The sequence below is a fragment of the Sciurus carolinensis genome, chromosome 17, assembly GCF_902686445.1.
Source record: "Sciurus carolinensis chromosome 17, mSciCar1.2, whole genome shotgun sequence".
NCBI lineage: Eukaryota > Metazoa > Chordata > Mammalia > Rodentia > Sciuridae > Sciurus > Sciurus carolinensis.
In genome coordinates, this window is record NC_062229.1 from 57349032 (window position 1) to 57376705 (window position 27674).

At 53.8% G+C, this 27674-nt stretch overlaps 1 protein-coding gene across 3 annotated transcripts; it reads right to left on the reverse strand.

Annotated features, from left to right (window-relative positions):
* Positions 1-1753: 1753 nt before the first annotated feature.
* Fam3d (FAM3 metabolism regulating signaling molecule D) lies at positions 1754-26810 on the reverse strand. 3 transcript variants are annotated; one of them, XM_047531421.1, is made up of 10 exons: positions 26702-26810; positions 22114-22164; positions 20028-20135; positions 16873-16893; positions 12636-12753; positions 11719-11777; positions 7692-7742; positions 5371-5455; positions 4042-4168; positions 1754-2174 (listed from the first exon to the last, which is right to left on the reverse strand). In XM_047531421.1, the coding sequence occupies exons 2-10, from the start codon at positions 22124-22126 to the stop codon at positions 2085-2087; spliced, it is 672 nt and encodes a 223-aa protein (XP_047387377.1). In that variant the 5' UTR covers positions 22127-22164; positions 26702-26810; the 3' UTR covers positions 1754-2084. The 3 variants fall into 3 exon arrangements, with proteins under 3 accessions (XP_047387377.1, XP_047387376.1, XP_047387378.1); XM_047531420.1 differs by lacking the exon at positions 26702-26810 and adding an exon at positions 24835-25085; XM_047531422.1 differs by lacking the exon at positions 26702-26810 and adding an exon at positions 23614-23684.
* Between the last annotated feature and the right edge of the window lie 864 nt (positions 26811-27674).

Genomic DNA, 27674 nt, shown 5'->3' on the forward strand with positions numbered 1-27674 from the left:
TATAATGGGGCCACCACCGAGGCTTCTCTGTCTAGCCCTGCCTCTGGGGGTGAGCTCACTTTGTAAGTCTTCACTGGTTCCTTTTACATTTTGTAAGGTGTTCTCGCTTGTTGTAAGGAAAACTTTCCAAGCAGACAAGGCTGTTTATGGTCGTGATGGAAATTTCTGGGCACTTTCATTCGCAGGGTGGGTTTCTAGCCAGATGTTTTTCTAAGGCTAGATTGATGTGGGTGCAAATGGTCATTTGGGGCTGCCAGAAGACCCCCCGTTGAGTCCCCAAGGATGTTCTGGGGTGGGCTGGGAAGGCGGGAGGTGGAGGGTTGGCTGACGGTGCCCGATTCAGACTTCTTCAGCTGGGCCTGCTTGAAGCTACCCCACCAGACTCTGGTCACTGTCCTTGACCACACTGCCACCGTAGCCCTGGCCCCAGCCTGCTGAGGCCCCTGGTTGAGGGTTCCTCCATTCTGCTTTCCTCTCTACCCCATGTCCTTTGGGCACATTTGAGGCCCGTCCTGTTCCCAGGACTCAGAAACGGAGCCCCACAGCCCCCGTGGCCTGAGGCCTTCTGCCCGCCATGCTGCGGTCTCCTAGCACAGCTCTGGGTGGCTCTGCTCTGCACCAAGCCTTCTGCTCCCACCACCCCCTGCTAGGACTGGGTCCAGAGCCTGGGAACAGGGATCTTCTGAGACCGCAGGCACGTCTTCCTACTGTGTCCCTTGGGCCTTTCCCTGCAGTGTTCTCCAGGGGCCTCCCCGCACCTGGCATGACAGCTCTTGTCCAGGGGCTCACTGTGAGGCCACGCTGGTCCCCACATGGGGCAGGCAAGAAGTGCCTAGGATCTGACGTCACCCCAACACCAGCAGCCCTCAACAAATGATTGGCGGGAGCTGGTGCATCAACAACAGTTCCCTCCCTGCAGAGTAGGCGTCCCTGGGGCGCGTGTTTTACAGGATTCAGAGGGTCCTGGGGACAGAGCTCGGGTCACCCACAGTGGTAGCTGGGTTGACAACACAATATTTATTGGCCACTGTCCCTCCTCTGTCTCCCTTTTCTAAGTCCCTTTGGTTAGCCTGGAATCATCCCCCGAATAAATCATCTGCACTTGAATTCTTGTCTTGGGGTTGGTTTTGGGGGACCCCAAACCAACGCCAGGCAAGATGTCTCCCCTGAAGTCCGCTCTTCCTACTCTGTCCCAGATCTTCCCCCTTCCCCTACCTATCTAGCTCTGGATCTCCTCCAAAGAAGCAGGAAGGAAAGAAAGAAAGAAACTTGGAATAAAGCCAGACACCTAGTGGTGCACACCTGTAATCCCAGCAGCTCGGGAGGCTGAGGCAGGAGGATCGAGAGTTCAAAGCCAGCCTCAGCAACTTAGTGAGGCCCTGAGCAACTCAGTGAGACCCTGTCTCTACATAAATATAAACAAGGGGCCGGGGATGTGGCTCAGTGGTGAAGCCACCCTGGGTTCAATCCCAGGTGCCAAAAGACAAAATAAAAACAAAACAAAACAAACTTAAGTAAACAAGCAAGACGGATCTCCGTCCTGTCCTGTCCATCTTCCACAATACCCTGGGCACCGCAGATTCTCTCATGACTAAAGGAATCCCTGTGAAGCCCAGTTCCACTCCAGCTGCCTATTGGTGAACCCCGAGCTGTCACCAAGCTGTCCAAACCCATGGCCCCAGAGAGCTGGACCGGACCCATCCAATCCCGGGGAGAAAGCAGGCAACTCGAGCCGTCAGAAAGTCCACTGGAAACCAGCCAAAATCAAATTTAATTTTGCTCCCGTGGGGTGGGCAGTCAGTCCTTCCTTGGGACCGACCACCAGCTGTTCTTGAAGGGAGCACCCTCGGCTCTCTCCACAGACAGCTGGTTCCAGAAGGACCCCGGGCATGGGCGCTTCTCCGGGTGGACCTTGCAGGGTGGTCGGAGGGTCTGGATGCCCGGCAGGAGAGGCGCGGAGCGTGAGGACGAAGGGCTTTCCGCAGGGGTCCTGGCAGCCCGGCCCCCGCTTCGCTGGGCTCCGGACCCGAGTCAGGAAGAAGCGGCGTCGTCAGGCCCCTGGCCCAGGCAGAGCCGCGGACCTCCTAAAACACCTTGCGGGGCACGCAGCCCTCCAGTTCCAGCAGCTCCGGCCAGCCGTCGTATTTATTGGTTTCCGGGTTACTCTTTAAGAACTAGAGAGAGGGAGAGAGGGAGACGGCATGGGGCCCACACGGGTGCTGGTGCTTGTCTCCTCCCCGCCGGCCCATTTCACAGATGAGGAAACAGAGGCTCAGAGAGGACAGCAAGCTGCCCAAGGTCTCAGAGCCCAGTGACTGCCCACCGTGTCCTGTGGGGACACCAAGGGCTGAGGGGGTGTCTTGAAGAGCTTTATCCTCCCCTCCCCCCTCCCCAAATTCTCCATTACCCTTTCTAGGACACCTCAAAGGACAAGAATAATAAGAATATAAATTCTAGCCATTCTTGAGCACTTGCTGTATGCCAGGCACCATTCTGAAGCACATTTTAGATTTGCTCGGCACAGGAGCCCAAGGAAGTGCCTGTGGTTACCATCCCAGTTCACAGATGGGGAAATGGAGGCACAGAGGCCTCAAGTCACCCGGTTGGTGAATGGTGGCAGCCCTGTGAGATATTAATGCCTACTCATAAATATATAAAGAGTATAAAATCAGTTGAGATTGTGTTTAAAGTGCTCAGGCTTTAGCTTAGGGAAGAAATATGTTAAGTGCAAAAATCTACCTTTGATGGAATTGAAACAGTTATTTTGAAAGAACAAGAAGAAATTCTTCTTATTTTTTATTTTGGTACTGGGGTTTGAACTCAGGGGCACTTAACCACTGAACCCACCCCCAGCTCCCTTTTTATATTTTATTTGGAAACAGGGTCTCCCTGAGTTGCTTAGGGCCTCGCTAAGTTGCTGAGGTTGGCTTTGAACTCGCCATCCTCCTGCCTCAGCCTCCCGAGTTGCTGGGATCACAGGTGTGAGCCAGCGTACCTGGTCAGGCCTCTGGTTCCTTGTCTGTGAGTTGAGGTAACAATCACCCCGACTTCTCCGTAAGTATTAAATCAGAGCCTGCGTGTAACTTGCTTAGCGTGTGTCTGAGCAGGGCAAGCCCTTACTGGCTGCTAGTTCTTCCCATTATCAGCTTGATCTTGCCACTCTCTTCCTTAAGCCCCCCTTGGCTCCCTATTGCTCTTGGGTCAGAGTCTGCTCTCCTCAGGGTCCTGAATCTCAGAATCATTGACCCTTAGCCTCGGGATCGGGGCTGCACTGCATGTCCTCACTTCATGCCAGGGAAGGCCCAGCCAGTTCTTGGGGGTTTCTGGAATCCCTCCCAGCTGGGGATGCAGAGGGACGGGGGTGCCTCTGGCAGTGGAGAGAAGGCCTTTCCCTGGGCGGCCCGACCTCTGTCTGCTCCCTCCCTCCTCCTGTGAGTGCTCCTCCAACTCCACCTCTGGGGACCACCTAGACGCCACGGCTCAGGGCTGCTTGCTGGTGGTGACACAGCGCTCCACGTTGGGGACCCTTCCTGACTCATTCCACATGCTCGAGTGGGGGTCCTGCTGTCCCCTCCTTGGCACAAGCCCACTTCCCCCACAGGGAGCTGAGGAGAGCCTCAGGGCTCAGCTGGTCGCGACTCTTCTTATTACAGGTGGGGAGCCTGAGGCCAGGAGGGGCAGGGCCACCAGGGTCACAGTCGGAGCCAGAAGGCCCTGCTCTGGGCTCCCCTGCCCCATGCCGCAGGCTTCGGGTCTGTATTCCTTTCTCCTTTCCCCTCATGTCCCCTTCATCCTCTGTCCTCCTTTCCCTTTCCTTTTTGGGTACATTTCTAGATGCCTTTGCATTTGCACGTGACCTACCTTTTACAAAATGGCAGAGGCGGCTGGGGTTTGGCCAGTTGGATCGCCGTGATTTGGAGCGAATGGAGTCTCCACGCAGGAGTCTCCCAACAACGAAGTCCACAGAGAGCGACTGTGCTTGCCACCCCCGCCCTGCTCCCCGTCTGTCTGTCCGTCCCTCCCCGGCATCTGGGAACCCACCTGTTCAAAGGGGCTTTTATTCTTGAGGTCTCTGGCTCCTAAGAAGACCCAGCTGTCCCGGAAGCCCAGCTGCTTCACGTAGGAACTCCCCAGGTTGGAGAAGAGTTTCCGGATGTCGTCGTTCATTCTGCAGAGGACCAGAGAGGACCACCAGGAGGGTGGGCTGGGTTGAAAAGCACCAGGAGCTGGGCCCGGTGGCGCACACCTGTCATCCCAGCAGCTCGGGAGGCTGAGGCAGGAGGATCACAAGTTCAAAGCCAGCCTCAGCAACATAGCGAGGCCCTGAGCAACTCAGCGAGACCCTGTCTCTAAATAAAATACAGAAACGGGCTGGGGATGTGGCTCAGTGGTTAAGCGCCCCTGGGTTCCATCCCTGGCACACACGCACACACACACACACACACACACACACACACACACACGCGCGCGGCACCAGGAGAAGGGCAAAGTCCTCGGCAGCTCCTGCATGAGGCACCTGCTCTGGGTGGTACCCAGAGAACATGGGAAGGACAGGTGGCAGGGGGCCCAGACTTTCTCTCCAAAAAGGGTGGGGGTTGCCGAGAGGTGTTGAAACGGTGCTGCTCTATTTGCAAATGTAATGCGTGTTCATCTGGAAAATACGGGGAGGTCACAAAGAAGTGACTGAATGGAGGAGCACCTGTCCCCTGACATCACCACCATCAAGCAGTCGGGCTGGGTACCCATGGATACGTTCTGAGAAATGCCTAGTCTGGTGACGTCGACCCCGTGTGAACATCACAGAGGGTACTCCCACTGACTAAGGTGGCCGCGATGTCACTCAGGGACCTAATTGTATGGGACCATGTCCTTAAATATTTTCTACCCCCCCCTTTTTTTTTTCAGTACTGGGGACTGAACTCAGGGGCACTTGACCCCTGAGTCACATCCCCAGCCCTATTTTGTATTTTATTTAGAGACAGGGTCTCAGCGAGTTGCTTAGCGCCTCACTTTTGCTGAGGCTGCCTTGGAACTTGCAATCCTCCTGCCTCAGCCTCTGGAGACCCTGGGATGACAGGCGTGCACCACCGTTTTTGATGTCGTGTATCTTCCTATAAGAACACATCATATGTCACCCTGATATTATTTCTGTAACCAGTCAGCTGTTCCTGGGGGGTGGGGAGCATTTCCCGTTTCTCACCGACCCTCCCAGGACCTCTCTGCACCTGCCTGCTGATTTCCTTAGGGAAGGTCGCCAGCAGGTGCAGCTGGCGGCGGGGTGAGCGGGTGTGGGGTGGGGTGGGGGAGGTGGGGGGGGTGGGGGGTGGTTTGCAACACCACGCGGTCGGGCAGGCGTTGTTTCTCACTTACTTGGTCCCCGGGTCATCATAGGAGGCCACCAGCACCAGGGTGTCCCGTGGAATTTCCTTCAGGAAGTTCACCAGGAGCTTGGCATCTGCAGGCAGGAAGAAAAGCGGGTGCCGTTCACCCAGGGGCAGCGACTGCCCGTCACTCCCGTTCTCTCCTAGGGACCTAACGACTCAGGCCTGGGAGTCAGCGCGAGGCGGTGTCCTCGGGCGGAGCTTGCTGCGGCCCTCGTCCTAGGTGAGGGACAATGTGGGCAGTGAGGGCCTTCACTCAGGTATCTGGGGTGGACGCTGGCATTTAGAATCCCCAGGGTACTATGTGACATGCAGCCACATCACAGCCACTGGTGAAAGGTCTCCCCCAGGGGTCCGGGGACCCCATCTCTCAGGACCTCTGGGCTCTTTGGCACATCTCTGACCCCGTCTACGTCGGGGGACACTTGGACTGTCTGTGCTGAGTTGGATGGTACCCCAGGTGGCCCCTGACAACTGAGACCAGGTAGGGGTCCCTTTCGCTCTCCTGCTGCGCGAGGGAGCCAGGCTCAGCTGTGTCCGTAACACCACCTTGAACTTGTCCATCTCTCTGCTGAACAGGCCTAGGTTTAGCACGTGGGGAGACCTGTGAGCTCTGAAATCCGCTGATTGGTTGCCGTTACATTTTTTAATTTTTATGGTTCCCTTCCCTATGTAGCAAGTGCTGATGGCTTTCTACTTAGGACAATGATGGAGTTCCCATTTAAGATATTATTTATTTAGGTTAAAAAAAAAGAGAGAGGGAAATCCAGGCATGGTGGTGTACACCTGTAATCCCAGCAGCTCGGGAGGCTGAGAGAGGAGGATCGTGAGTTCAGCCTCAGCAACTTATGAAGTGAGGCCCTAAGCAATTCAGTGAGACCCCGTGTCTAAATAAAATACAAAATAATGCTGGGGATGTGGCTCAGTCGTCGAGTGCCCCTGAGTTCAATCCCTGGTACCCACCCCCCCCCCCCAAGAAAAAGAGGAAAAACATGAGCCACTTTAAAGGAAAGTACCAGCAATACAGGTGGTATTCTGGATACAGTACAACTTGAGAAAGAGGCCCTTGAACTGCTGAAGTCTGGGAAAAAGGGGCCTAGAAGTTAAGGCATGGGCTACATCTGTCAAACGAGGATGAGTGATAGCCCTGGTCAGAGCATCTTTGTAAAAGGTAAGTGTGGCAATAACTTGGACCTACAGTAGCTCTTTAATGGAATCACAGATTGTTAGCAGAATTAGCTACATAACTTGTTAAGTTCGGGGCAAAATGAAAACACAGGACTTTTATTTAAAAAATATTAAGAATTTGAAGACTGTGCCAGGCGTTGTGGTGCATGCCTGTCACCCCAGCAGCTTGGGAGGCTGAGGCAGGAGGATCGTGAGTTCAAAGACAGCCTCAGCAACTTAGTGAGGCCCTAAACAACGTAGAGAGACCCTGTCTCTAAGTAAAATATAAGACAGGCTGGGGATGTGGTTCAGGGGTTAAATGTTCCTGGGTTCAATCACTGGTACCAAAATAATAATAATAATAATAATAATAATAATAATAATAATAATAATAATTTGAAGATCATGATGGCAGAGGAACTTGGATGTCTGGGATTCTAGTTTGGGGCCATGGGGAGCAGTGCCTTGTCCTAGCTAGCCATGCTAAGGTAAGAGGGTCAGTGACTTCCTAAGGGGCAACTGCGTGCACAAAGAAGCTCAAAAAGCATATCCGTGCAGACAGAGAAGAAAGGACCTCTGCAGAAGGATGCAGTGTGAGCCTCAGAGAGGCCCTTTCTGGATCCTGTTGTTGGGTCCCCTGGAGATTCCTCCCTGTGACCTTGAACTCGAGTATGTTCTCCTGGCAGAGGTCAAGTGGGCACAGACAGTAGGCCCCCTGCCCCCGTCCTTTCAAGTGCATGTGTGTCTGGCCCCAGCTGCCAGCCTGGGTGTTCCTTTGAGCCCCCTGAGCACAGGCCAGAAGTGCAGGAATCAGGGCTATGAGCACCCAGCTCCCGGCCCCCATGGGGCTGTCTCTGAGGGGTACTGCACACTGGCTTCTTAACTGACCCAATTACACTCTGTGTTGGCTTCCTTCTCTCCCTGGTTCTCTTCCCCACCCTGCTATGGATGGTTCCTGGGATCACCTGTCAAGGAAACCATTGCACTTGAGTCCTTGTCTTAGGATCTGTGAGAGAACCCAACAAAGACCACAGGACAGCAGCAGGAAGAGCCTCAACCCCACCATACCTGCAACCACGGCTCCCCAGGCACGGGAAAGGGCTCAGCCCACCCCAGGACATCAGTGCCGACAGAGGCGCCTACCTCCGGAGTACATGTCGAATGAGTTCTTCCTCAGCACCTTTCCCGTAGTTCCTAGAGGGTAAGAGGAGCAGAACTGTTACTTCCTGTAATGTGAACCGTTCTGCCTGCTCACTTTGCTCAAAGTTGGTACTGGGTAGCCTAAAGCCTAAAAATAGAATAAGAATCAAATAAAATCAGGTCCTGTGAAGAGCATGGAGGACCACATTAGGTGCTCAATAATTGCTGGACTGAAACCTGATGCAGTGGTGCAGATCTGTCATCCCAGCAGCTCGGGAGGCTGAGGCAGGAGGATCACAAGTTCAAAGCCAGCCTCAGCAACTTAGGGAGGCCCTAAGCAACTCAGAGACCCTGTCTCTAAATAAAATATGAAGAAGGGCTGGGGATGTGGCTCAGTGGTTGGGCGCCCCTGGGTTCAATCCCTGGTACCAAAAAATAAAAAAATAAAAATTGCTGGGCTGAGCCGAGAGGTACAAAAACAGAATGGATGGGCGTCTCTGGAAGAAAACTACGTGAGTCTGTGTTTTGTCCTGCCCCTTGCTAACACAGGGTTTGGCATCGTGTACAGTTTTTGCATGTGTGCAATGGGAACTAAGTCAGATTTTTAAAATAGCAGATGCACAAGGTTCATTTTAGCTGTAAAATAATAATAATAATAATAATAATAATAATAATAATAATAATACGATTGTCAACGTTATTCCCACCTACATAGAAAACCCGCAACTCGAGTCTTCCAGCTTTTGAAGGCAAAGGGATTTGCAGTGGGGCTGACTGGTGCTGTTTCCCAGAGTCCGGGATCCTGAATTGCTCTTGTGGGTTTTGTGATGGGAGGGAGCAAAAGCCCAAGTTCTCCCCGGAACCTGGTGTTCCGGAGGGAAGTCGCAGTTCTCACTCTTCACCACTAGATGGGGGTGTTGCAGAGGAGATGGCGGCTCTGTGACTTGCTGAAGCTGTTGGTAGCCGCAGGTGCCACCGGGCCGGCTAAGCAGCCCCAACATTCTCAGAGCCTTGTGTCCACCTAGGGCTTTCCCTAGGGGGTGGGGTGGGGTGTCCCTGGAAGGTGGGGGGTCTACGGACTCCTGAAACTCCTTTTGTGATCTTGTACGTTTGTGGATTGTTCTGGAATTGGGGTGGGGGATGCATAGCATCATTGGCACCATTTCTCAGAGGAATCTCCGCCCACCAAAAGGTTCAGAACTATTGATCTTATGCTTCTGGCTCATGATATGGACCAGGATCCTGAGGCCCTGAGATGATCGGTTGCACTTTCCCACAGCTATCCTGCCTGGGGACATTTCGAGTGAAAGGAGGTACTAGAGCTGAGTGATGAAGACCTGGGAGTCGGCCAGCTCTGGAGAGTGCTGTGTGACCTTGGGCAAGTTGCTTACCCTTCCTGCGCCTGTTTCCTACCTGGTAAATGGAGATGTGGAGCACTGCTGGATTCTAGTGTAGGGAGGAGGCTGATGAAGTAGCTAGCATGCAGGAAGGGATGGATCCATGGTAGCTCTAATTGTCCTTGATGGTTATTTTTTGTCTTTCTGGCTTTGTGAGAGTCAGGGAAGGTCTCCCCGCAGGGAATGCACAAAGAGGTTTTCTCAGATGGGATCCCATCGAGGAGAAGAGAAATTCAGGTTCCTGGACTCCACAGGTCTCACCAGGTCACCTGCAGCAGGAGCCACATTGGGGTGATGGTAGTTGAGATCCCCCGCAGTCTTCTGGGGTCTGGCATGCGTGGAGAGGGCTTGGCGGCTGACCTGAGCTGCCACACACCTGCCTCACGGGAAGGAGCTGCCATACTGAACCCCCCCCTTTTGTTTGTTCTTTTTAGTTACACATGACAGTAGAGTGTATTTTGACATATTATCATACATGGAGTATGACTTCCCATTCTTGTGGTTGTACGTGGTGTGGAGCTTCACTGGTCGCGTGTTCATATATGAACACAGGAAAATGACGTCCCATTCATTCCACTGTCTTTCCTGTTCCCATCCCCTCCCTTCCCTTCATTCCCCTTTGTCTAAGTCAATGGACTTCTGTTCTTCCCTCCCCCACCGTAGTGTGTATTAGCATCCGCATATCAGAGAGAACATTCAGCCTTGGTTTCTTGAGATTGGCTTATTTCACTTAGCACCATAGTCTCCAGTTCCATCCATTTATTGGCTAATGCATCATTTCATTCTTCTTTACGGCTGAGTAATATGCCATTGTGTATCTGCACCACATTTTCTTTATCCATTCCTCTGTTGAAGGACACCCAGGTTGGTTCCACAGCTTAGCTATTGTGAATTGAGCTGCTACAGATGTTGATGAGGCTCTGGCAGCCCCTATGCTGAGGCCAAGGCTGTGGAGAATGGATGGGTAGTCTCTTAGCCGTCCTAATCCTGCCCCTGATCTCTGATCCAGGCCCTGATCTTGGCTCTGACCCAGCAGGGTTTTTTGTTGTTTTTTTTCAGAGGGAAAAATGGTTACCTCCAAGAATAAAGTGCAGGCCCTTGAATTTGGCAAGGACAGGGCTCCCATCCTATCCTGCCACTTCCTCTGTGTGGTCACATCACACACAAATTTGGCATTTTTCTTCCTGAGCATCCCTTACACTCTGCTATGGTTTAGATGTGGTGTCCCCCAAAATCTCACACGTGAGACAATGCAAGAAGGTTTGGAGGAGAAATGATTGGGTTGCAGCCTTAGCCTAATCCGCCAATTAATCCCCAATGGGATTAACTGGTGGTAACTGGAGGCAGGTGGGTGTGGCTGGAGGAGGTGGGCATTGGGGGCGTGGCTTTGGGACGTGGCTTTGGGTTATATATCTGTATCTGGAGAGTGGAGTCTCTCTCCGCTTCCTGATCACCATGTGAGCTGCTTCCCTGCACCACACTCTTCCACCATGATGTTCAACCTCACCTTGAGCCCGGAGGGATGGAGCCAGCTGTCTATGGACTGAGACCTCTGAAACAGTGAGCCCCCAAATAAACTTTTCCTCCGCTAAAATTGTTCTGGTTGGGTCTTTTAATCACAGGAGTGAAAGAGCTGACTAAAACACACCTATGTCCCCATTTGCCCAGACCTTGGTCCCAGGAAGTGGCCCTTAAAAAGAAATGACCCCTATTCCCTGACTGAGAGCTGAAGGTAGAGAGGAGGGCTTGGCTGGGGCCAGACCACCTGGTCCTTACTTGACTTTATAAATCCAGCGTGGCTGCAATTGGGCCTCCTGCTCCTCCCTTGCTGAAGATGATTGGTTCTGGAGACCATGGGGCAGCCTCCAGCTTCCCCATTCCAAGCTGAAAGAAGGTTCCTGGAATGCAAGCCTGGCCCCTCAGGCCCTGCTCAAAGCCTTTGCATGACTCCTTCGTGACTTTAGCTTCCAATTCATACTAGGCAGCGTGCTTAGCTCCTCATTCCCCTGCTCACCTGCTTCCAGGTTTTAGCCAGAAAGACCCGGTGTCAATCACAGGCCCCGCCCCTCCCTCGCCCCTTCCCCAATGCGGGCAGGGCCGGGTTGCCTCTGCCTGAAGGAGCCACGCCCACGTTTCTCTGGGCCAACCTCTGACCACCGTGGCTCTTACCTCTGCCGGCCCCACACCCCATTCCTGCTTCCTAGCTGGGACACCCACAGGGAAGGTGCAGCCAGGGACTGTCCTAGTTGACAGCTGTCTCCAGCCCCTGGGCAGGGCCTGGCCCACAGTAGCTGCCGTCCATATGTGTTGACTAGAACGAATGAAGGCGTGCACTGTGTGTGTGACCTCATATCATCCTTGGTTGTCCCCTAAGGCGGCGTGTGTGGCTGTTGGACTGGGGTGGCTTGAGATTGGGGTTCCATTTCCTAGGAGAAATGAATCCTCCTGGGATGGAAGCATATGGCAAGACTCTGAGACCCTCTGTCCCCCAGGCCAGCTGTGCAGCCCTCCTGAGCTCTACAGGACGGCTCCGATGGTGGCAGGGGCTGAGCCAATGTCTTTTCAAGGAAGAGGCGGCGGCCACCTGCCCTTCTGGGCGCTAAGAGAGTGGTGGGGACCTTCTGGCAACTCACCGTTCACCAGGGCGATGTTTAGGCCTCTGCCCACGTTGTTCTTCACAGGACTCATGATACTAAAGACAAAGAACAAAACCAAAATCCATTTGGTCCTGAGCGGGGAACACACCTTGCTGTTGCCCAGGGGTTGTGCTGTAGAAGCATCGGGAAACACACGGACTAACTGACCTGGGCCATCTGTTTTCTCCCGGAAGCTAGAGATGAGCTGGACTCTGAGGAGTTGCTCATGACAGGTTTGGCCTAGAACGGCCTGCTCAGGGAAGAGGTGGGGTCCTTGTCTGGGACTCTGGTCCCCACAGGTAGCACAGCTAGCCACACCCCTGTCTCCTGATATTCCCTGGGAGAGCTGTTCCTCTCAGACCAGGCAGTGTCTGGGACTGATCTCTCTCCCGGGCCTGGACCAGTAGAGATTGGGCCAGGCACGGTCATGGGACCCAGGGCCAGCAATGAGACCCAGTCTGGGTCTTTGGCAGGGGTGATTCAGACAGGGAAGCTCTCTCCCACAGGGGTGCTAGGCTGGGTTGATCTGTCAATCTGGATGGTGGCTTCTCTTTCAACCACACAGAGAAGTGCATTTACAGTAGAGAAAAAAAATGGAAGCTAACAGATAGGAAAACAGAGTTGCAGGTGGTCTAAGAGGGAGTCCCGATGAGATAGTTTGAACACCTGGATCTAGCTATTCCTGAAGCCTGCTACCTCTGGTCTTTTAGATACACGAACCAGTAAGTTCCTTTGTTTCGTCTAGCCAAATTCTGTTTAGGTTCAGAATCCTGAGCCATGTGGCTGTCTGTCTTTCGGAGGATGAACTTCTTGTCGCAGGACTTTACTATCCTGGATAGTTCACCTGGAGCCCAGTTTTCCCAGGAAGGAAGGAAATGCGGGAAAGGACGCGCAGGCGCCCCTCGGGTACTTACATTTGGTTTTCAAAACACATGGAGGGGCCCACGACGTTGGCAGCCCCGCTGCAGATTCTAAACGCAAAGTAGTTGAAGGGGCAGGGCTTGCTGAGACCACACTTGGTCTTCTTGATTTCTGGGGAGGGAACAGATCAGGCTTGGTGGGCGGTGGTTTGGGCAGGGGTCCCGGGAAGAGGAGTCCGGCAGCCTCAAGAACAAACTTGGAGGCTGCCGAGCCCCGAGTCTGGGAGATCTGCTCCTTCCTGAGCTCTGCACTGTCTCTACTGACCCGTGTCAAGGTGCACAGGATGCTGGCTGTGGCCACCCCAGGATAAATTTCCCAACTTTCCATCCTAGCCCAGCCCCGTTAATGTGTGGAACCGTGAGAAGTGGCGGATAACCAGAGGCACCATGCAGAAGGGATTCCCTTGAGAAACTCCGGGACCGTGGCAGCCTCATGAGGCACCTGAGGCCTCCTGGGGGGTGGTCAGCCTGCGGGAAGGGGTGCCCCTCTCTAGCTGGGTTCCTTTGGGGAAGTCTTGAAACTCCTGCACCTCAACTTTCTCATCCATAAAATGGGTAACTGTGATGGTGCCTTCACAGTCCTCAAGAGGAACCATAAATACAACTTAATAGTACAGATTATCCCCAGCACTGCAAAAAAAAGAATAGTACAGATTAGCTCTTCCCCTCACAGTTCATGCACTCATGACTCATTTACTGAGCACCTACTAAGTGCCAGACCCTGGAAGACAACAGGGAATCACAGGTAGGCAGTGCAGCCCTCCCTCTGGGTGCTCGGAACCTGCTGGGCACCCACTGTGTGTGGCGCCTCTGTTGATCGTGCCTCTTACTGAGACCCTGGTCGGGGCACATCTGGGGAGCGGGGGTCACGCCTGGCAGGAGATGTGGACCCCACGCTGCAGATTCTGAGGCTCGATCAACGGGCTTGCTGTGAACCGGACGTCATGTTTTCTGCATGGTGGGTTCGGGGTTACCCTGACACGTACCTCTAAGCACCACAGGACAGTTGGGAAGGCGGCCGTCAGGAGGACTGGGCGAACATGGCCACCGTCAAAGGGAGCTCAGGGGCGGGGCTGCCACTCTCCCTGGCCCTCTGCCAGTGTGTGCTTTGGAGCAAACCCATGGCTTCCTGAGGGACCCTGGCACATTCCGAGGGCTTGCTGGGAGCAGGCGTGGTTCGAGCACTTTGTTTATGACCTTGTTAAATCATCCCAGCCTCTCCTGGGCCTGACCTAGAGTAACACAATAAATCCTCACTGGGTGAACACACCTGCCCTTTAGGCTGGGCTAAGCTTATCCTCGAGGGACAAAGCAGTCAGCACAGGTAGGGTCCCCTGGGCCCTTGCTGTCCTCGAGGGAGCCTTTCGGTGAATCCAGAGAATGTACCCCTTTATTGGGTCATGACTCACTGGCACAAGGCGACTGAGCTTATGGGAAGGATTGGAGCCCACGCTGGGGCTCCCTGCTGGGCTTGGGGTCCCTCTGCTAAGTGGGGAGCCCTGGCGATCGAAGAGAAATGATTTTCCTAGACGCCCCCTCCCCTGGTTTCAGCACATGCACCTGCTGGGTGTACCTGAGGGCAAGGCAGGTGATATCATTCAGAAAGCCAGGGCAGGGAGCGGGGACACCCAGGAAGGGCTGTCCTGGGAAGCGATGCTGGGGACAGGGTGTTATGGTTTGATGTGAGGTGTCCCCAGAAGCTCACATGGGAGACAACACAAGAAGGTTCAGAGGAGAAATGACTGGGTTGTGAGAGCCTTAACCCAATCAGTGAATGAATCCCTGATGGGATGAACTGAGTGGTGACTGGAGGCAGGTGGGTGTGGCTGGAGGAGGTGGGCATTGGGGGCGTGGCTTGGGGCGTGGCTTTGGGGTCTATATTTGTCTCTGGAGAGTGGAGTCTCTCTCTGCTTCCTGATCACCATGTGAGCTGCTTCCCTCCACCCCACTCTTCCACCATGATGTTCAGCCTCACCTCGAACCCTGAGCAATGGAGCCTGCAATCTATGGACTGAGACCTCTGAAACTGTGAACCCCCAAATAAACTTTTCCTTCCCTAAAATTGTTCTGGTCAGATCCTTTAGTCTCAGCAGTGAAAAAGTTAACTAAAACACAGGGCCTCAGCCAGGGTGTGGCTCCTCTTTTCTCTGAAACTTGGGGTCCCCACCTCCAGTCACCTGAGAGGCTACTTTGCTCTTGGTAAGATCAGAGTTCCTCACCTGTGCAGGGAGGAGGGGTTGACTCTGGGCCCTGGGGACAACCCCTGGAGTTTGCTCAGAGCCTCATCAACTGCAGCTAAGTCTGATAAACCCGCTGTCAACAGCCCTGCTTCAGCAGGCTTTTCCAGAATTGATTTTCTGACCACCTAGCCTTCACAGTCAGGCAGCTGGATGGAGGGAGATGGTGCCTGGGGTCTCAACCATTGGGAGCTGGATGCGCTTCCTGGGTTCTAGCTGCTCCAAACCCTGAGGCCCAAGCCCTCTGGAGACCTTGGTCTATTGTTCAGGGCCTGGAGCTGGTGTGTTTTGGGGGAGCTCTGGCTGGGTGGGAAGGTGGGTCAGGAACCTGGAGTTGCTCTTCTAACCTGCTGTGTGACTTGCCAGAAATCTTCCTACCTCTCTTTGCCAATTAGGAGATCAGGGAGTTGGTTTAGATCAGGGTGGTCCAATAGGTTTTCTCCTAAGTGTGAATTGGGCCTACTGATAGAAGTTTAACCATGAAGCTCTTGAGGCTGCCTGTGGGCCTGGAGGGAAAGGATGCGGATGCAGGGATGGATTAGTGATGTCTGTCCCGGCAGCTGGCAGGGTGGGAGGATGCACGTGAGCTTGACTTTGCCATTCCCCCAGAGACCATGTCTAAGCATTTCTTCTGAGATGCTGCAAGTCTCTGTGCTTCAGAATCTGATTGAGGAGGCTTCGGGGAGATGGGTTAAGGGCGTAGGGTGAGTGGTTTGTGTTCCTTCTTATCATCTTTGCTCCCTGTAATCCCCACAGTGCCCTGGGCTTCTCCGTCTGGGGAAAGTCCCTCTTCAGAGTCACCACCATGTTGGGATGGGGGACAGAGGACCTGGGAGTATGGCCTCATGCAAAGAGCTATTGAAGACCTGGGCCAGACAGGGTGGATGGGGGGGTGTTTGACTCCCACTCCCCACCAGAGCTATGTGGCCTTGACTGGGATGTCTCACCTCTCTAAGCCTCAGTTTTCTCCTCTCTAGAAAGGAGATAATTAAGCCTGGCGTGGTGGCTCACACCTGTAATCCCAGCAGTTTGGGAGGCTGAGACAGGAGGATTGAAAGTATAAGGCCAACTTCAGCAACTTGGCGAGCATCTCGGGGAGACCCTGTCTCTAAATAAAATATAAAAGTGGGCTGGGGATGTGGCTCAGTGGTTAAGCACCCCTGGGTTCAATCCCTGGCACTAAAAAAAAAAAAAGGAGATAATCACAGCACCGGTGTGCAGGGTTTGCATGATGCAGAGTCTGGGACCCAGGAAGCACTTTGTTGTCCTTCTTACTATCATTATCCCTCCCTTTCACCTCCTCTGCCTCCGGGGAGCTCAGGGCCTTGCTGAAGGCCTATCCAGTGCCCGCAATGGCTGGCATCCGAGGCTCTCAGTGCATCTGCCCTCCTTGAGCTCTCTTCCTGCTGTGCACGTGGGCTGGGCCTCCGTTGGAGTCCCATGCATCTCTTTGCAAAGGCCATTGTCCTCTAGGAGACCCTGCAGAGAGGCCACCTCTTCCCTGAAGCCTCCCTTGCATCTCCTGGTGGAGAGGTGCCCTGCCTGGAGCCCAGAGTGCTTTCCCCTCCTGTAGGGGCGCATTGGGCATTTCTACCCCAGCAGACCGTCACACCCTCCTGTTAGGAGGGTGGCAGTACCAAACCTGTGGTGCCCACATGGCTCCTGGTGCTGTGCAGAGCTGAGCTAAGCCCGGGGTCATTGAGAGAGTGATAAAGAGCACAGCGCCCGCCTCGGGCTCCCAGGCAGCTGTGGGTGAGGTGTGGCCAGGGCCCACCAGGAGGAATGGAGGAGTGAGACGGCTGAGCCTGTCCCTTCTGTGGCTGAGCGAGGGCCGCCCTGCCCCAGGGCGTGCAGGATTTCAGAAGGCCCCTCTGGCCCTAGAGGGGCAGGCTGGCTGGACTCTGGGCGCCTAGATTTCTCTGGGACCTGCAGCGCTGGGAATACAGACCCAGGGAACACCTGCCTGCGGCACACGGGGCATTCTGGGTACTCACCGATGTCCTTGGGCGCCATGTCTGTTGGAGAGAAGAGAGTCTGGTTAGAGAGGGCACTTTTGCTTCCTGCATCGGGGAGGTTGGGGGCTGGGCACATGAGAAGGGAATTTAAAATGGCGTTGTCGCTGGGCATGATGGTGCACCTGTCTTCCCAGCGGCTCAGGAGGCTGAGGCAGGAGGATCGCGAGTTCAAAACCAGCCTCAGCAACTTAGCGAGGCTCTAAGCAACTTGGTGAGACCCTGTCTCTGAATAAAATACGAAAAAGGGCTGGGGATGTGGCTCAGTGGTTAAGTGCCCCTGGGTTCAGTGCTTGGTACCAAAAGAATAAAATAAATAAAACGGCTCTGTCGACATAGTCTAGCAGTCCCCCTGGTCAGAACACTCTCACTTGCTGTCACCTCTTCACGCGTGGACACACGTACGTGGACACATGTGCACACACTCATGCACATGCTTGAGCACCTCCCCCCCCACACATAGGTACATGACTCTCATGTTTATAGAAAAGCCGGGCGGGGCCCTGAGAGTCCTGCCATCTGAGCCCTAGTGCCTACTGTGTGACCGTGGGTGACTTTGACCTCTCTGAGCCCCGGGTTCCTCAGCTGTGGGGAGGGTCCAGTGAGGTCGTCTGTAAGGGGCCGGCCCTGCCCCTGGGGACCACTGTGTTGGTTTGGCCCTGCTGCAGCCTCTCTCCTGACTGTGGCCACTGGCTGCACTGGGCCTCGGGGACCTCGGTTACCTCCCGACATCTTTTACTGCATCTCGACTCTCGCTGCAGTTCTAGGTCGGGTCTCTGGTCACGCTGGGACTAAGTCCTAGAGGACAGGGCTCCTGGGTCTCCCATCATGCTCCAGGGGACAGAGGAATGCCAGGAGAGGGAGCACTCTTGTTTTAGGGGGTCCAACACCGGCCACGTGCTTTCCGCCTGGGCCTTAGGGGGCTGTTCACCTCAGCGTGTCCCTAGCTCCTGCCTCCACGATCCCAGGAGTAGCAACTGACCTAGGCTGGGCCAATGTCACTATCACATTTCTCTAGAGTCAGGGTCCTTCCCTCGGTCGATGTCTTCCCTGGGTCCTTAGAGAGAAAGAGTGAGGCCGAGGCTTTTTCAGCTAGGTTAGAAGATGTCCCCTGGAGAGCTGGTAGCCATAGTGCCTGCATTGGAGAGGAGGCCCACAGAAGAAGTCTCTAACCTGTTGAGGTTAAATATCAATGAACAGAGCCCGAGGACATGGGGAGACAGATGTGGGAGGCTTTGTGGGAGCGGCTAGATTCAGTCATACCTGAAGCCAGTGCCTGTGGACTTCCCAATTATGTGTCTCAAGACATCCTTGACATCCTTGAGTCACATAGGATTGCTCAAGGGTCCTTGAAACTAGTTTTATTGAAACTAGTTAGAATTGAGTTGGTTTCTTCCACCAGAAAAAGACCCTGCCTAATTTGCCAGGTAAATCAAGAGTTCTTAATTTCATAATTTCTATGCCATGGATCCCTTTGCTGGTTTGGAAAGCCTGTGAACTCTCCCTCAGAATAGAGTTATCCCCATTTGCCTTGAGACAATTGGCATTTCCTTCTCCAACAGAAGGCAAGTTATTAAATGCATAAAATAAAATAGATTGGGTTACAAAGGAAACCAATTATCTATCAACATCATAATAACAAAAATAATTTGTGCTATAGTAATATATGTACTTCAATATTAATGCATTAAATAATAGATCGGGGCTATTTGCACCCAGAGTAGGAGCTACTAATGCAAATGAAAGTCATCCTTCCAGCGTGGAGCACTGTGTTTTTTTAGGGGGTGGGTACCAAGGATCAAACCCAGGGGTGCTTAACCACTGAGCCACATCCCAGACCTTTTTAATATTTTATTTAGAGACAGGGCCTCGCTGAGTTGCTTAGGGCCTCGCTAAGATGCTGCGGTTGGCTTTGAACTCGTGACCCTCCTGGCTTGACCTCCCGAGGGGCTGTGATTCCAGGCCTGTGCTAGCGCAGCCGCGCCACTGGGGGTTCTTTTCTTTTCTTTTTTTTTTTTTTTTTTTTTTTGCGGTACCGGGTATCGAACTCAGGGTCTTGTGCTTTCGAGGCAAGCATTCTACCAGCTGAGCTATCTCCCCAGCCCTCACTGGGGGTTCTTATTGGCAGTCTTTCCTGCTGTGTCCGTCGCCTGCCGCAGTGATCATTTCTGGAGACTTCGAATCACATCAAGACGCTTGTTTTCGTGGGTTCTGCAATGGAGCCTGTTCAGTTCTCTGACTCAGACCACGAGCAGGGGCCACATGTATCTCATTTTGGGGGTCCCTGGGGCCTCACCCAGAGCTTGACACCTGGCGACTGTTGGTTGGGGGTGTTGATTCTTAAAACCCCATTAGTTGAATATAGAGAAAGTCTTGAGGGGCACCTTTCTCCTCTGCTCCTCCCTCTTGGGCTGAGACTCTCTCCTGCGGGGTCACCCTGAGCTCCACACGTGATCTGAGCTCCTGCACCAACCTGGGTCCACCTCTCTGGGCCCACAGCAACCGAGTCCATCTCATTCTATGAAGATCTTGTCCCCAGGGCTGGGGACGTGGTGGCCAGCAAGCATTTTCTAAACTTCTCAATCATCCCAACATGGGCCATAGGTCATGGTTGAAAAAAAAAAAATGAATGACTGGGTGCGGTGGCGGATGCCTGTCATCCCAGCAGCTCGGGAGGCTGAGGCAGGAGGATCATCAGTTCAAAGCCAGCCTCAGCAACTTAGCGAGGCCCTAAGCAACTCAGGGAGATCCTGTCTCTAAATAAAATATCAAAAGGGCTGGGGATGTGGCTCAGTGGTTAAGCGCCCCTGGGTTCAATCCTCAATGCAAAAAAAAAAAATGGATGAGATGAAGGACCTCAGACCTTCCTGGGGTGTTATGCTAGAGTCGGAGTGACTGCTTTCTTGCTGTCTTGGGAAGCCGTGCGCTGTCCTGGGTCATCGCTATGGATGATGTTGGACCTGACAGTGGAGGTAGTTCTCGGTGGCTCTGACTTTCTCAGAATGCATGTGAAACCACACCACAGAGCTTGCAGAAGGCAGGCGCATGCGGTCACCCGAGTCACCCCAGGATGCAGGGAAACCTCCGTCCCCGGCCCCCGCCCTGCAGAGCCTGTCTCGGGTCCTGAGCCCACTCACCCATCCAGCGTGGCAGACGGATGGTTCTCACGCTGAAGCTGTCGGAAGTGCGAAGGAAGATCCACGTGGCCACCAGGGCAAAGGCGAGGGCCAGGAGGCGAATCAGACCTGCGGAAGCAAGGGGACTCTGCCAGGAGAGGAGAGCATCGTGCCCCGTGCAAGGCCACAGGCGAGTTCTTCCCAAATTCCCACGGTGAGACCGCGTCTGGAGACCCCTGCTGCGGGTGTAGACTGCATCTACACTGCGGACCAGACCATGGACCAGGGGGTGACTCCACGCCGTGGTCAGATGGTGAGACAAGGCTGCCAGATTTTGTGATCCCTGGGAGAGGACTTTCCACCTCCAGAGACAGTCTGTAGGGATGAGGCCCGGGAGTCTGCATTTTATACAGAACTAATGCAGGAGAGCAGGAGGCCTGCTCTTGGAGATGGGAAGTTGGGAAGGAGACATCCAGGGCTCGGGGTGGCCATGGTGCTGGGTAACCCTGGGCAGGAGCTCAGCCTCTGTGCTGGAGTCTTGTCAGTCACAGAGTGGACACAGTAATAATGCCCTTGCCACGGAAGTCATGGTTTATTGGGAGGGACGTTATAGTCATCAAGAATAGATAGGCTCAGCTGGGTGTGGTGGCACACACCTGTAATCCTAGTAGCTCAGGAGGCTGAAGCAGGAGGATTGAAAGTTTGAGGATAGCCTCAGCAATTTAGAGAGGCCCTAAGTGACAGAACTTCTCTCAAAATTTAAAAAAATAAAAGGGCTGGGGATGTGGCGTGGTGGTTAAGCACCCCTGGATTCAATTGCTGTTACCGAAAAAAAAAAAAAAAAAAGAGTAAGTAGTTTTTAGGGTGAGTTGAGGGGTGGTTCTGGCCCCCCACATTCTCTGTCAACTGCCACCACAAATAGCCACGCTTGGACTTGCTCAGTAGCTCCAAGACAAGTCAAAGCTCCCGGCCTCCCCTGCCCACAGCCAGACTGCCCCTGACCTTCCTTCCTGCCTGTCACTGGGAAACCATCCCACACATGGGGACAAGTCACCCAGAGCTCCCTGTCCCGCCCCCTTGCCTTACAGGGACTAGAAAGCAGGTTTCATTTCAGCTGCTGCTGCCTTCTGAATCGAATCCCTTGAGGCTTAGTCCTTCCTGGCCCCTCCTCTGCCCTCCCTGTCGGCTTCTTGACCCTGAACTCTGCTCCCTGGCTTTGTAGTAGCCCGTGGGTACTTGGTGTGGGGGTGGAGGCCGCCTGAATCCTGTGGGGTGGGGATTAGGGCTGGGGATTCTTTGTCTTCTTGGCCACAGTGTGGCTGGCTCTGGACACTAATCCCCTGGGGATGAGAGCAAATGCTGTATACACAGCTTTCAGATACTTAATCTCAACTCATTCTCACACTAACCCCTGATGGTGTTGATTGTCCTCATTTTACAGATGAGGAGACTGAGGGTCAGAGAGGTCATTGCTTCCCCAGGTCATTTGGCTAGTAAGTGACAGAAGTGGGGTTTGAACCCAGAGAAGCAAACCGACTTCAAAACTAGTACTCCTCGCTCCTCAGAGTTGCTTGGGGGATATAGTTGGGGTAGGTGCAGTTTGTTTGGTGCCTCAGTTTCCCTGTCTGTACAAAGGGAGGATAAGGCTAGCATGAGGGTGGACTAGAAGGTCTTTACCTCACTTGTGTCCAGTCCTGTGGTTTGAGGATCCCAGACTAGTTCTCCTGGAGGTAGATATGGCACCCTCGTTTCTAACCAGGGCCAGGTGTTTCCAGGATGGGGTCAGACCCTTTGATCCCAGCCAGCTGGGGACGTTGTGGGGAAGTTTTCCAGCTTAGAGGCAGGAAGTTGCCTCTTCACCCTTCCAGGCTCCCTGTCGGGATTGGTTTCCTCCTGGATTTCTTTTTTTTTTTTTTTTTTTTTTTTTTTTTTGCGGTACTGGGGATTTGAACCCAGGGCCTTGTGCTTGAGAGGCAAGCACTCAACCAACTGAGCTATATCCCCGGCCCTTCCTCCTGGATTTCTAACCAGACCATTTGAGAACAGAGTCACCACACCACTTCTGAACCCAGGACGGGCAGACACTGATGTCGGAAAAATGACTCACCTGACACTCTCATTCTGTCCAGGGGCCAGGTGGCTTGGGGTCAGCCTTCACCTGTGGAGAGAGGAAGATCAAATTGGAAGCTGCCATCGGGGCCCTGACAATGACCAAAGGTTGGGACAGGGGCCTCTAGTCAAGGAAATCTTGGTCCTTTCAGGCAATTCCTTGCCACCTGCCATGTGAACAGGGCAGCAAATTTTCTCCTTTCTTCTCCGCTTCCACCTTTCTCCCACTTGTGCCCTTGGAATTTTATATCCAATTCACCATATCTTTTTTAAGTGCAGAGGTTGGAAAGTCGAGGAAAGATAGGCACTGATCCTTGGAGGATTTGATTTATTCATTCATCCATCCACCCATTTATCCTTCCTTCCCTCCCTCCATCCATCCATCCATCCATGCATCCATCTGTCCATCCCTCCATCCATTTATCCTTCCTTCCCTCCATCCTTCCATCCCTCCATCCCTCCATTCATCCATCCCTCCATCCCTCTATTCATCCATCCATTTGTCCATCCATCCATCCTTCCATCCATCCGTCCATCCATCCCTCCACTCATTTATCCTTCCTTCCTTCCCTCCATCCATCTCTCCATCCATCCCTCCATTCCTCCATCCGTTCATCCATTTGTCCATCCATCCATCCATTCATCTCTCCATCCATCCTTTCCTCTATCCATCCCTCCACCCATTTATCCTTCCTTCCTTCCCCCCTCCACTCCTCCATCCATGCCTCCATCCCTCCATCCATTTGTCCATTTGTCCATCCATCCATCAATCCCTCCATCCATCCCTCCATCCATTTATCCTTCCTTCCTTCCCTCCATCTTTCCATCCCTCCATCCCTCCATTCATCCCTCCATCCATCCATCTCTCCATCCCTTCATTCATCCATCCATCCCTCCACCCATTTATCCTTCCTTCCTTCCCTCCATCCATCCATCCATCCATCCATCCATCCCTCCATCCCCCATCCGTTCATCCATTTGTCCATCCTTGCATCCATCCATCCCACCATCTATTTATCCTTCCTTCCTTTCTCCCATCCATCCATTCATTTCACCTACCATTCCTTCCTTCCTTTCTCCCGCCCATTCTCCCTTCCTGCCCTCCATGCTTCCCTCCCAGTCAGCTGGCCGAGAGGTATTGAAGTGACCAGCACAGTAAAACCATCAGGCAGTAGTTGCTCCAGGGAGCTTGGTTGATGAAGACACTCAAGGCTCACATTTGACAGATGAGTCTGTGCCTGGTTCTGTGGATCTGTCACCTCCTCCTAGGGAGGGGTAAGGAAGACTCAGCGTGGCCAAGTTCATGTTTACCCAGCTTGCAAAGGTGAGAGCCAGAATGTGGACACAGGGCTCCTGCTACTGAATCACCAGCGTTCCCCACAGGGTCCCACGGCTGGTACTGTCTGTCTCGGGGGATTCAAAACTGAACTTGGGCCGTTTCCTGAGTCCTGGGCAGGGGCTGGGGCATACTTCTCCCCGCTGGGTGCTGGGCTCTTACCAGTGAATGATTCAACAGCTTTGGAAGCTTCTGGGGAGTCTGTGGAGACTTAAGAGCTGGTGGGGCAGGGCTGGCGGCAACTGTGCTGGGATCTGACTTTGTACAGACAGCTCAGGGGCTCAGGCCCCAGGCCTCTGGCAGCAGGTGACTTTCTCCATCTGCTGTGACTCTACTCCACTCTCCCTGCCCCTCCCCACCCAGAATCTTCTTTATCTTAAGAATCCATCTTAACAGCCATGTCCTCCAAAGTCCAACCGCCAAGGACTCGGGTCAGAGACAGGAGACCTGAGCTTAGCCCTGGCCCTGCCCCAACCGCCTCTTCCCCCTGGTCACCTACTTCTGTCAACCTCCCTGGGCTTCCCCAGGTGTACGCTGAACACTCAGCTGAGCTGGCCCTTCATATTCAAATAACAGCACTTCTTTTGTAAGTTATAAAAGCACCCCTCTCTGCCTGACCCTCTTCCTTTAAGGTCTTGCAGGTTACAAGTCTGATCTGTCACCTGGCTCTACCCACAAACAGGTTGTGGTAGAACTTTAACTTCCCTGAAATCCAAATTACCAACATTTTTTCTTCTTCTCAGATACAAAAGTATATTATGATTTTTGGATGTGCTTGGGATGTGACCTATAGCTCAGGAACCCCCGGCCCCCTGGATGACCCTTAAAGGCCATTCTTTGGAGTCCCTCATTCATAAAGGGGCCAAAATAGCTGTGAGGACAGATGGGAAGGGCAGGTCCAGGCTGAGACAGATGTGGGTACTCACATCCTGTGTTCAAAGAGACAGAGCTGATCCAGTCAGGGAGTGGGTGGAGTGGGCTGGGGAAAGGGAGATCTGGAGAGAGGTAGGGACAGAAGGAGAGAACAACACAGAAGCAGAGAGAAAGGAGGAGACAGAGGGTTACAGGATGAAATCCAGACCAAAGTAAAGGATGAACAGTTTTCCTGGGCACAGTGGTGCGCGCCTATCATCTCAGCAGCTCGGGAGGCTGAGGCAGGAGGATCGCGATTTCAAAGCCAGCCTCAGCAATTTAAGGAGACCCTAAGCAACTCAGCGAGACCCTAAATAAAATATTAAAAAAAGAACTGGGGATGAGGCTTAGTGGTTAAGTGCCCTTGGGTTCAAAAAAAGAACAAGGAGTCTTGATAGACACACACATATATATATGGAGAGAGAGAGATTGAGATGGAGACCGAGGAACAGAGTGGGTCAGAGCACATACCTGGGCAGGGGCTAGCCTCTTGCTGGCACACCCATGCTAAGCAGGGATTGTGGCTTCAGGTTGGGGGTGGGGAGGAGCCGTGGCAGGTCCTGGCTAGACTTCCAGGGCTTCCCTCCTGGCTGAGTCCCCAGCTGCCCACTTAGCTCCTGAGGGATCCCCGGTCTCTCGACCTGCTCCCTCTGGCAGCCTGTGGGTGCTCTGCAGCTGGGGCCCAGGACTGGCCTGCTGGGGGTGGGCCGGGGAAGGACACCTGGGAAAGGTACACAGGGTGGGGCAGGAATTCCCGCTGCAGGCACCAAAGCCTGAAAAAATTTCTCTCCTTGTTCTAGCCGGAGATTGTCACAACCTGTTATTCAGGTTGTAAAGTTCCAGGAGAAAGGTCCTACTGCTCTTGGCTGGCCAGACACAGACCAGAGAGCCCCAGGGTGGCGGGAGCTCCCAGGAATAGGTGGGATGGGAGGGAGGAGGGGCTGGGTTGTGTGTGGGGGGGGGAGGCACCAACTGCCGAGGGCTGCCCCTTCCTGACTGGAGAGCCACTGTCCCCCTGGCTGTCCGTGGGCCTCTACTCCATCTTCCTCCTCCGCTGGCCCCTTTCTGCTGTCTGGCTGCAGGTCAGCGTGTGCATAAGCCCCAAGCACTTTCTCTTCCACAGGAGGCATGGCATCCATCCTAGGTTTACTCTGAGGTTTGAGGAAGTACAGCATCAATATTTGGAGACTGAAGGAATTAAGATTCTTACAGAGCCTTGGACGGTCAGGAGGATTGACCACCCGACAGAGATAGAAGTTCAGAGAGGGCAAGCAACTTGTCTCAGGTCACACAACCGGGCGTGGATTTCATTCCCGAAGCTTCCTCCCCAGCATCATTTGAAATGAATCATTTGAATGAAATCGGGGGATTTCATTCCCCGAGCATCTGCGGGGAGCAGTTGGGGCACCAGGCACAGGGGATATGACTGTGAGGGGGTCACACTCTGGAGCATCCCTGGGTCTTTTTCACTTGCTAGTCCCTGTCCCTTGTCCTCTGTTTATGGGCCTGGATCACTCCTACTCATCCTTCAGGTCTCAGTGTAGATATCACTGGGAAGCCTCTCCTGACCCTCTGCGTCAAGGGGCTGACCAATCAGAGCTCTGGGATTTCCTTGTAATGGGTTCAGAAGTGAACATGTGACCCGAGCAAGGCCAATCTGAGTTCTCCCTGGGATGGACCTAGGGAAACCGGGAGAAAGAAGCCTTTCCCCCTGGAAACACTAAGTGTGCTGTGAGTCTGGTCTGCGGGGGGCCTCTGGTGAGCCACTGTGTATCTCCCCTCCCGTGCAGATACGACCTGCGAGAAGGACTGAGCTGCTGGGCCAGCGCCCGTAGTCCTGCTCTGAAAAGGATCAGGATAGCCAGGCGCCATGGTGCACACTGTAATCCTAGCGACTCCGCAGGCTGGGACAGGATCATGGGTTCAGAGCCAGCCTCAGCCAAAGCGAGGCCCCAGGCAACTCAGCGAGACCCTGTCTCTAAATAAAATACAAAATAGGGCTGGGGATGTGGCTCAGTGATGGGGTGCCCCTGAGTTCAATCCCCAATACCCACCTCCCCTACCAAAAAAAAAAAAAAAAAATAGGATCAGGATAGCAAAAAGCCTACGATGTTGGGAAATAGGACGCCTTTGGGGACCAGGCAGACTAGGCTTGAGCTTTAGGAGCGGTGTGTTATTGGACACACCTCTCGGGCCTCGATTTCTCCCTTTATCAAACAAGGGTGATTCTGTCTGCCTGTCCTGGAAGGGGTGCCAGGCAGCCAGGGGACCCCTCTAGCAGAGGTCTGCAGGCCCGCCGTGCCTGCCTGTCTCCTCCCCATCTGTGGGTCCCACTCACTCCCGCTGCTTCTCCACGGCAGGATTCCCACAGGGTGCCGAGCCGCAGAGTCCTTGCAAAACGTCTTCCCGCTCGGTTGTGACTTCCTCCGTCGTCCCTGCCTTCCTTCTTCCTGTGCTGGGGATCGATCCCACGGCTCCGGGCACGCTCATCACATGCTTCGCCACAGAGCTGCAGCCTGGCCTCTGTGCTTGTCATGCTTCTTCACGGTTCTCTAGGAGCCAGGATGTCTGCTTCTTCCTGCTTCCTGGATCCTTCTGTACACAGTTGCCTTTCGGCTCAGCCACGACTGTCCCGGAGCCAAGACAGACAAGAGTTGACTTTCTCTGCCTCTCTAGACCAGGAAGGGTGGGGCTGAGAACCCTGGTGGAGAAATGAGGCTATTCCCTGTGAAGTCCTGGCATTGCAAGGACCTCCCCATGAAGGGAGGGGGGTCCTGCTTGGGGGGTCAGCCCTGATTCGGGGGCCAGCTCCCCCTCCTGGCAGTGGCTTTCAAGGATTTTCTTCTTTCAGATCTTGGTGCTGCCCTCGAGGACGGCATTGGAAGGACGTGGGGTGCTTTCTGTTTGGAATGAGCCTGGAAGGAGGAGACCAGGGACTGCCTCGTCCATCTGAATGGCTTCTTCCATTTCACTGTCTTCACCACCCACCCCCAAACTGCCCAGGGGACCTGCCCGGACTTCCAAATCTAACTAGCCTCTTCTGGAAATTCAAGCCCTGACCATTTTCCTGGACATTTTGCACATGGAACATGGTCACCAAAGCAGGGACCCACTCTCTGTCCTTCCAGGGGCTTCTTTCTGTTCTATGCATCTCCGCCGGCAGCCCGGTGTGGACAGGGATTCGTTGCAAGGGATGGATTCTGTGTTGTGTGGGTGAGGGAGACAGAAACCCGATGAGGGAGGACAGGGTACGCGGGAGAAGACTCAGAAGCAGAAATGCGCTCTAAGAGACTGAAAGTGACCATGTATGG